The sequence below is a fragment of the Dendronephthya gigantea genome, unplaced genomic scaffold, assembly GCF_004324835.1.
Source record: "Dendronephthya gigantea isolate DGI-Jeju-01 unplaced genomic scaffold, DenGig_1.0 000092F, whole genome shotgun sequence".
Taxonomy (NCBI): domain Eukaryota; kingdom Metazoa; phylum Cnidaria; class Anthozoa; order Malacalcyonacea; family Nephtheidae; genus Dendronephthya; species Dendronephthya gigantea.
The window spans coordinates 188,248-198,487 of record NW_021163102.1 but is presented as its reverse complement, the minus strand read 5'-3'; the positions used below and the strand labels follow the sequence as shown (position 1 = coordinate 198,487).

Sequence of the window (10,240 nt, the reverse complement as noted above, 5' to 3'; positions counted from 1 at the left end):
TCCTGAATCCAGATACAAGTGGTCGTTTTTTGTCGAGATTCTCTCCCATACTCGCCTGAATACTGAACTATTAAGCCTGTTCTGCCACTGGTATGCACTGCATGTATATATATACGTATGATGCGAAGAGAGATCTGAAATACCGTAACGTAAATGGTCTACGAAAAATCACTTTCACCCCCTACTTGTTATCAGTTTCCGCGAGCAAATTCGCCAATACCGCTATAGTGAAGAACGCGTTAGACGGTTACATGCACTCATATCCGGCTACGTGGGAAAGGGGCTTAACTTAAGTCATGCGACTTACTCGTACACATGAAGTGTCCGTGATCTTTTAACGTAGAAAGACGTCATATATGAAGAATTATAAAAAAAGGGGATTGCAGATTATGTTACAGGTATATTATCCGAGAACCGTGATCGCCATGATCAGGCAGTGTACAGAGTGTGGCAATTGCATACATGCGCGTGCATTTTCTTGTCGGATGGGTTTTCTAATTTGGAGGGCCGTAAAAACACGATTAAACATGTCGAAGAGAACGTGCTCGTTTTAGAGTCTTGAACGTTGAAGTTCTTGTACATTTTCAAGTTGTCCTGCATCTAATGCTATATATACATAGCTTTTATCACAACCAACCAATGAATTTCGGAGTAACTACATGAATAACGATCCAATGGCATGGTTATATAGCTATATATATATATACAAATTTCAAAAATATTTTTATAACCGGCAATTCTACAAGGCTTTTCAATGTCGGCAATGTCGAACTGTTTTAATTTAACTGATTTTTACCCGCGCGAGTGTAACTTTTAATATGTTTATTTCTCACTCTAAATCTGCCATCGTCATCGAAACACGATTTCGCAACTGATTTGCATGCAACAGTTAGATGCTAGTTCGTACGTCGCATTTCGTTCGATTGCAACATATATAAGTGTAGAGACAACTATAGATGAGATAAAATTGTTATCTTTTGTTTAAATTGCATTTGCATGACGTAACAAAATGCGACGAACGAGTCGATAAAATTCTAGACTCATGCATCTTCAGTGTGTATAGATAATTAAATCATGCTAACATTTCCGATGAATGAAAGTTGCACGTTTGGCATACACAGTAAATGAGGCCATGATTTGGGATTTCGTTTAGATCCACTAAATTGCCGTCTGAAAATTTCCGCGCGTACAAGTTGTTATAAGTCCGTGTGTGTGCTTCGATCTGTATAGATACAAGACGCCAGTGTCGTATAATGCCGGGAAACCCGGGATATATTGAACCAAAACACGTGGCTCTTATATATTACGATCATTCACAAGCAGAGCTATATACAGTGGTTCGTTGAAAAAAAACATAACAAAAATACACCCCTTGACTTTGTCTCTTTATTATTAATGCATGCTGCAGTCCACATTGCAAAGCTGCGTCAGTATACATATAAAATTCAGTTTTTTATCATAATTTTATTTTTAGTCACATCTTGAAGCGTCGATTAATTCTTTTTAAGCAAACAGCAAGTCGTATTATTTTCACGTACAGTACGTATATATTATACAGGAAAATTGTATATTCTTAATTCTTTATACTTTATTCCTCATTATTATTTCGACTTAAAAATATCTTCATGCCGATTAACCAAACCGTAGGGCTATATATGTCAATAGCAGGAGTTGCCGGCTATGTCCCAACGACACTCAAACAATTTAGTGCGACAATGCAGTATAGTAGTGCATGAGATAAATGAAATAATTTCTTTTCCCTTCGAACTATATATATTATATATACATTCTCTAGATACGTCTATTACCTAACATCTGGCGACTTAATACTCCAGTAAAATCATTTGGGTATAACGCAGTACTGTTTTATTGCAATATATTTGTCATGACGGTTACATATATAATTCTACAGTTCTCATGCATAACCTTAACGGCTTAAGACAATACTGTAACAGCGCAGAATATAATTTTATAATAACTAAACAAAGACCGTTTGACATCTCCATCAGTAAACTCACCATTAAAGTACTCTATCACATGCAGCACGCCGTAAAAGATCTATTTAACTCTGTTTGACGCTCGTGAGAAGTTACTATTCCGAGCGATGGTTGACGTCAGTCGACGACTTATGCTCGTGTTGCTTTAAGTACGCGAGCGCTTGCCGAACAATTATCGAGTTAAAATTATCGTGATACGAACGTCAAACGGCGCCCAACGATCACGCGACTACGTCAATATATGAGATTCATTCGGTATCGTTTTCAAATACGTGAGGCGAAATTTCGACCAAAAAGCAAGAAAATTATATCCGAAAAGCTTCAAAGCACCTTTCAGATGCTTATTGTATTACCTTTAAGATCTTGAGCTTCAACATGCGTCGTTTCATAAAGAATCTTGCTACCTGCGAGCGAATAGTTTAGTATGCTTTGACGTCTCGGCAAAGCTTCATACGTAAGAGATACTGTGGGGGTCAATAGCCAGCCCAACCCTTTTCCGTGGCTTTAATATAAAAAGTTAGTACAATGGCTTGCAACATGGTTATTTGCTGTAGACGAACGAAGAGGTGTAACACACAAAAATATTTTACAAACGCAACGAGGTTTCGATTACCGAATGTTTCGTGGCTTGTTTTGAACGGAAGTAAGTAGGCACGAATAGTAAATATATTAATAAGACAAGAATATTATATGAACTATGTTATGAATGCAGTGTTAGGTCACTGAGGACTGTTACAGAAGGCTCTAGTATTTTGTAGAGGCTTCGCATACAGTATAAAATATTTAGTGGCTTTTTCCAGCGAAAGTTTAACGTAAAACGGATTACATGTGAAGACATTACATGAATGCTATTTCATCTTTTAATATTGGCTAAATTTCTGAATTTTAGCCATGGGAATATACATATTGTAACTAAGTTTACGAGCAAGTTAATATACAAAATTATTATACTCGTCGGTAAATGCATATCTATACAAAGCCTGTACATCGTACGATATTGCAGAAGAAATATTTCTTTGTTTGTATTCATAAATTTAGATTCGGCAAACAAAATTCGGCCGATCACTATCACAGGCTTTTATTTTGTAAACTTAGGACACAATTGTAAACACGCGTCAGGGGAATTGCTGTATGTATATAGCAATAATAATGGTAGTTTAACGTAAATCCATAATATAGGAAGTAACGTAAATCCAAATAGCTTTAAGATCGTTTTTAACGCAATGATACTGTCATAAAATTTTTATATCACCACAAACATTGACCTGGCATGCAATAAATAAAATTCTGCATCGTTCACTGATCCTTCTCTATCATACGGTGTATAAATGCATATGGTCAATGCTAATTCTGTGCTAATGTACAGTGTCCATATTGATGGCAAAGTGTATTTATATTGATGTTATAAAGCTGTATAAAACTCGTATTCTCGCCGAACCGCTATAACCACATATAATATATAAGCATGCAAGCGATTACTTTTACTATATGCTTTTACTCGCGTGCGTGTTACACAATAGCATGCCGAAAACCAATATCATTTGATGACGTCTACTTTTTTATGCAGCAAGCACCGACCGCATTATATAGTGCTGCTGCATTGGCTTGGCAATATAAAATTATTCACTAACAATGGGCATAATTAATACTACCGACTTCGAGCGAAATATACTCTAAAAAAGTATATCTGAGTCGTGATATCATACTCACCCTACCAAACTATAGGACTATCCTATAGGATTGGGTTAATAATACATGAAGGTTTGTCACTCAAATCCATGCATAAAACTTTTTTCATGCACGTTCTTTAAATCTTAAAGGGCTTGATACAACCGGGCCCTGAATGTACAAATTCAATTTTTAAAACAATATATAAAAGCAAAAAGTAATTTTAGGTGACAACACATCAAACATGTAGTATATAATAGACACGATCATTTTCTAAGTGATGGCTCGAAATAGTCTCGTAATTAATTATATCCAAATGATTTATTTAAAAATCTTGTTAGAAACTAGTCAAAAAGAGATTGTTTTAGACAACGAGCGTGCTATAGCCTGATAGGAACATCCATGCATGGTCACTGACCTTGCTACGTTTTTACTGAGACTGGGTCGAGCAGAAATGAAAACGTGTGTAATGTAACAATGTTAAGTAATGGCATTTCGCCAAATCTGGAAAATTGAACTTCCTTTTCCACAGGTGTTTGTAGTAATGTAATCTGTTATTGATAAAACGGTACTGTATTGGTTTTACTTCCTTTGCTTTCCCGTTCACATTGCAAGCAAACAGGCGATAAAACATCCATTAGGAGTGAATTGTATTCGACGGTTATTTGAAAGCATTTGCCGGATTCGATGCATGCTTTATACTATAGACGTATTGGCATGTGATGACACAGTTATCTCAGAATATTACCATTTCAGAATTTTTTGACCATGCCCCACTGCATGGTAGAGAAAGAATCACTGCTTATAATAAACGCCCTTTTTACAAATATATATATATATAGTTAATTTAAATACTCTGGTCTACCAAGCCCACGTACATATATTGTCAGATAAAGGACGATAGTATAAACTTAGCTACCTTTATTCAGAACAAGGTTTCCTGCGTAAACGGACATCCTCGTCTGAAGTGTGATATTTCAGGCTGTAGAGTGGTGCAATACTAAAATAGAAAAACAGTTATTAAGCAATTTTCATGTCGAAACAAGAAAGAAACTTATTATTATAACAGCCAACGAGTCAGCAATGATTTAATATAGACTAGACAGCGTGGTTTGACTTGATGCATGCAGGCGAGCCAGGTGTGACATATAGTTTCCTATTTCAGTTGTGAAATCCACTCGGTGTATATTGTGAAATATAACGCAGCTGCATTTGTTACAGTTTAGTAAATATTAAAGCAGTGATTGATAGTTTTATACATATATATATATATATATAGAGCATTTGAGAGTGGAATAAATTTAGAGGTAATGGCAGTAAATAAGAGCTAGTTAAATGCTGTCTGCACAATGCAAACCACATACTGTTTGAAAACACAAAGTGTAAGCTTTAGTGTTAGGTTGATGTTGACAAAGTATTGGTTTACGAGCAAAACCTAAAGCACGAGAGTTATTTTGCTACAATTCTCATAAAATATTGTTTATCAAAATTATTCACGCTTATCTACTCCAGAAAGCGGAGGCGGAAAATAAAATTCACTAAAGTAGTTGTTAACTACAACCGGTTTACAGATCGATGATATATGCATGCATTAACTCGTAAACAAATGTGATGACAGTTGTGGCAACATTATACAGCTCTTAATCAACAATTTGCTTTTCTTTTGTAGCTTTATCAGAGAAACAAGACTTGACATTCAAACCAGCTTCGTGTGATCAATATGCCTACCGTAAGACCAAGAACAACAATCTATTTATGGGAGTTTCTCCTTCAACTGCTGGACGGTGAGGAGAGCTGTGCAGCAATCTCCTGGGTGAACCGAGAACGTGGAGAGTTTGTCCTCAAAGACCAGAGTGAAATAGCCAAATTGTGGGGAAGAGTTAAAGGCCGACCACGCATGGATAAGATCAAACTTGGACGTGCTATGAGGTATTACTACAAGAAGAAACTGCTCGCCAAGGTATGATCATCTTCTATGAAACACGGCATGTAAGATGTCTCAGGCCTAGTTCATACGTCGCATTTTGGTCGCGTCGAATGCAATTCAAACAATAGATAATGAGATGGTATAAACCTTATTCAGCCTCATTATCATCTCATTATCTATTGTTTGAATTGCACTCGACGCGACCAAAATGCGACGTATAACCTAGGCCTGGATGAATTGTATTGTTGTCCTGTTATCCCCCACTAATCTGCATGCAGAGGTTCGCTTTACGAACTCAACAATGACCATCACGCGTAGGCCTTTTGTTTGTTTGTTAATCCGCATTACAAGAATTTAGGTTTTTAAATTTGCATTCCTTATTTTCCTCGTTCATTTCATCGTTCAATAATAAATAATGAATGATGCTAGCTCCGCTAACCTTCACTATCTTTTGTCCTAAACCAGACCTAAACTGGCTAAACTAAAAACCCAATTATGTAGTTGAAAGAATTTTATACCAAATTGACCATATATATAAAGCATTAAAACGGCATTTTTTATATTTTTCCAGGTCCCAAGACGAAAAGCAGTTTATCGTTTTACGAAATTTGACTATCTGAAACAAAAACAATCCGAAATAATTCGCCACGAGGATTTTCCTGAGGTCGACTTTAGCGGCAACCAAATACTTGATCTAATCAACGATGACAAGTCTGAAGGCGAGTCAGTCGCCCCGGAAGTGGACGGGGACGATGACGACACGCCGCTGGAAAGTTTGCTTGCGGAAAGAAATCGAGAAGTATTTCAAGAGGAGAAATGTCAGAAATTGCCTCCCATGGAAGCCAATTTAGATCCGTATGGTAGTATGGACAATATAAATGAGAGTGTGTGCAGTTTTTATGATTATGGCAACCATACAACAAACTTCACTTGTCCAAACGATGACTACAATGTACCATGCAGTGACATAGAACCAAACGATCAGTACCGACGAGAAAGTTATCCAACTTACATAAAAAATGGAGCATATGAAACAATGAACTATAATATGCCTCAATATTATTATCCATCAATAGACTGCAATAACAACTACCCACAGGTTGATGTTGAAACCGGTGGCCATTTAGCATCGTTGTTATTGAATAGTATTTTGATGAGTGACCAACAAATACACGAATCAAGGGAAAACTTTAATACGATCCCAGTACCTTGTACATCAACATCAGGTAATGGAACTCCTGAGGCGATACTTTCACCAACCCTCGCTCAAATGAAATCTGAAGCATTAACAAATAATTTGACACAACAAGCCGACGATACGAACTCAACTTGGAACACATTGAAGGAGTTTGAAAGACTATTGATGATCAACAGAAGCTTTTAAACTCTTAAAGAATTACCATAGTATAATTTACACAGAGAACTTATTTAAAGAGATTTTAATTATTATATAAAAACTTGTACATTATTCAGAAGAAAATTTAACAAAGTTTCAGTTTAACAAATGCATTCAGTTCTGGGGTTTTTTCCACATAACTTCCATGGCGTGGTTCACTAAACATGAATTTTTAGATGAGGGCATGCCCTCATGACTGTTGTCACAGAAACCGGTTCCAATTCCAGATCCCGAACTTTGGCAAAGGAGAAAAAACATTTTACAAACCCTACCGCTGAACTCTACTGCGCAGAAAGAGGATTTGGTAATTATGGGTGCCATACTGTGTTTTGATGTAAAATTCTCTACTGCATGTTCTTATCAGTAGTCGGCATGATTTAGTGCTGAAAGTCTCCAAGGGCCTCTTTACATGGAGCGAGTTATCCCAGCTAGGCGCATCACGTCACAGGGTTAACCTGATTAGTCTTTCATTATATGCAGTTTCAACTCGCCTACCCGGGATAACTCGCTCCATGTAAAGAGGCCCTAAAAGCACTCGATAGGTTAAAAAATTTCCCAAACAGGGCTGCGACACTTATTTAACAATGTTCTGCACAGCTACGTTTTTCTGAATGGATCACTGCATGCAATCAGGCCAGGGTGCGGCAGTGTGTGGAAGTATCAATTATATAAAGCAAATAAAGAAAACTGAACGACTTGAATAAACCGCAATACCTTATATAATACATCAGTTGTACTTGATTTGCAATATCAAGAATTAATTAGGTCTCCATAAATGTTTTCTACCATCGACCGCTGCCGTACCTTTTACTGAAATTGGCGGAAGAAAGGAAGGACATTGGAGAAAGCCTCCTATAAATTGGGCGAGATAACAAAATTAACTCTATAGTTCTTCATTGATAATGCTGATAGAAGTAACACACACACCAAATAACATTTCTGAGAACCAAACGACTATGGGTGAATCCTTATAGGGGGCGGTTCCGCATGAGAGTTGAAGGTTGAATCCACTCAATCCAGTTAGCAATCATAAAATATAAATGCTGACATTTATGTTAATATTATTTAATGCAACGGAAATATAATCATGGGCAAAAAACAAGAGTCATTCTATACAAAACCTCTATATCTATATCTATATACATAACTTAAAGTGTTATTGAAAGGTTTGAAAGAGGTATATCGTGCAGTATATCTTGTAGATTCGATTCCGACAGGTTAGCAATACTTCAGAGCTCGTGCCGCACTGCCGCGCTGTCAATACACTTTGTACCGAAATCGGCTTGCAACATATTGTATTGCATTTTCCGGAAGCACCAAATATATTGGTGTTCAAAGTACACGCAGCTAGATTCGCAGTACCTTTCTTTGCCTTTTTTGCGTGTGTTTTGGACCCTTTAAATATCGTTATCAGTTATCACTATTGTCCGCTTCTCCATCGTCCTGAATATGCAATATGCTCTCTCGAATATTTGTTGGGTTTTTTCGCCCATGTCTAATTACATTTAACCAATATTTATATAGTAGGGCTAGAAAACTTCTAGAAACTATAGCGCTTAGGTTTTCAGTTAGAAATGCACACAAAAATGGAGTATACAGTATATATATATATATATATATATATATATATATATATATATATATATATATATATATATATATATATAAAGAATAAAATCAACTGTTGTAGTCTTATTGAATTATATCGAATAATAAGCTGTATCAGTATCGTCATGAGATATCGTCGTGGTGCCGAAGAGACCCACTCTAGTCGGAACCTTTAAAGTTTGTGACCATTGCACTGGTCAGTCGGTAACATCAACAAAATCAGATCAGATAAGGCCTAAATCACATAAGGTAGGGCAACCCTTTTCTAAAAAGGATTGAACTGTTAAAAAGCAATCTTTTGTTGGGGTAGATTTTCTAGACACATCACGACGACAAACATATCAAAGAAAAGACTTCTCCATTCAGGTCTTTTACAATTAAAAACGCTTGGAACAGAATTACAGAAAGTATACGAATCCGGGAAGTACCTGTTGATTACGGGGCTGTTTCTTTTACATTCGATAGGTCGGCCTATTAAACTGTTAAAATGAAGGTAAAAATTTATGCAGTTATATGCAGCTCATATGCAGTTAATAAATTAACTTTTAATAAATAAATATAACCTCTACATCATATAACATGTGTCAGCCAGTGGACTTGTGATCAGACACACTTCTCCCAGCCAATGCATGGTAAAAATGGTATGTGATCATAGTCCAAATATATATAATCGGCAATCATACCGTAAATGATCGATTAAGCGCCGCGGCGCTTATTACAAATTCCGAGTTGAAGACACGGCGTTTATTCAAGCGCGGCGGTTATTAGACTGCAGCGGCGCTTATTTCAAAGTTAGTGAAAAGACCAGCACGTACTAGAAAAAAAACGCGAAGTTGGGCTGTTGGTTTAGTATAGTTTACAGTATGGCTCAGTTTACAGTATACAGTATACACGGTGAATCTACGACATGCACAGATGTCAGGAGACGCGGAATTACTTAGAAGGAGAAATTTAAACTTAGAACTGTTATCTGAGCCCGGTTGTAAAAGGTATGCAACAACAAAACTTCAATGTTATATACTGGCTGTGATCAAATTCTCAATCGTATGGCGTTTATTTATACATAGGCGCTGCATGCGGCGGTATATCATTTACGGTATATTAGACTAAGCTCAATAAGTACAAAAAGATATGTTCAAAAATGTTAATAAACTATAATGTATATGAACATTGCCTTTGCTATGTGTATGATAATTGTTCCAGATCGAATCGATAAACATTAATTTGAAAAAAGGACCCCCGGTTTTCTCTATACACGCACCTTGTATAGCGGCGCGCGCTCTCTCTCTCTTTCTCCCACTCTCCTCTCCCTCCCTCCATCTCTCCCCCCATTGCTCTCCCTCCCTCTCCTTCTGCCTCCCTCTCCCTCCCTCTCTTTCTACAGTTTCTACACTGTGAACATACTGTTCTGCCAACTAATCGTGTGAACCATAAGTCATGGCAGTCTAAATTAGCAAAGAGCACGTTAACTTCTTTCTATTTTGAAGTTCGTGGCGCTAAGCGTTTGCCTTCGCAATACGTCGGAACTTCATATTGCACCCACATCGACACCATTCCTCAAAATGGCGGAAATCAGGTTCCGCAAACAATTTGCCTACTCAACAAACGTTCAACCAATAAGCAATATTGCAGCAACAATCGTGA

At 37.0% G+C, this 10,240-nt stretch overlaps 1 protein-coding gene across 1 annotated transcript; it reads left to right on the top strand.

Annotated features, from left to right (window-relative positions):
- Positions 1–2,518: 2,518 nt before the first annotated feature.
- Positions 2,519–7,093, top strand: LOC114533476. Its single transcript, XM_028554998.1, has 3 exons — positions 2,519–2,640; positions 5,335–5,625; positions 6,164–7,093. Exons 2-3 carry the CDS (start codon positions 5,386–5,388, stop codon positions 6,974–6,976), a joined length of 1,053 nt encoding a protein of 350 aa, XP_028410799.1. The 5' UTR covers positions 2,519–2,640; positions 5,335–5,385; the 3' UTR covers positions 6,977–7,093.
- Positions 7,094–10,240: the final 3,147 nt, after the last annotated feature.

What these genes read in the sequence shown, in the direction of transcription:
- LOC114533476 (XM_028554998.1), top strand. Translation starts at nt 5,386, where the DNA reads ATGCCTACCGTAAGACCAAGAACAACAATCTATTTATGGGAGTTTCTC. An exon ending in AGAAGAAACTGCTCGCCAAG is followed by an intron (nt 5,626 to 6,163) that starts GTATGATCATCT and finishes ATATTTTTCCAG; the next exon opens with GTCCCAAGACGAAAAGCAGT.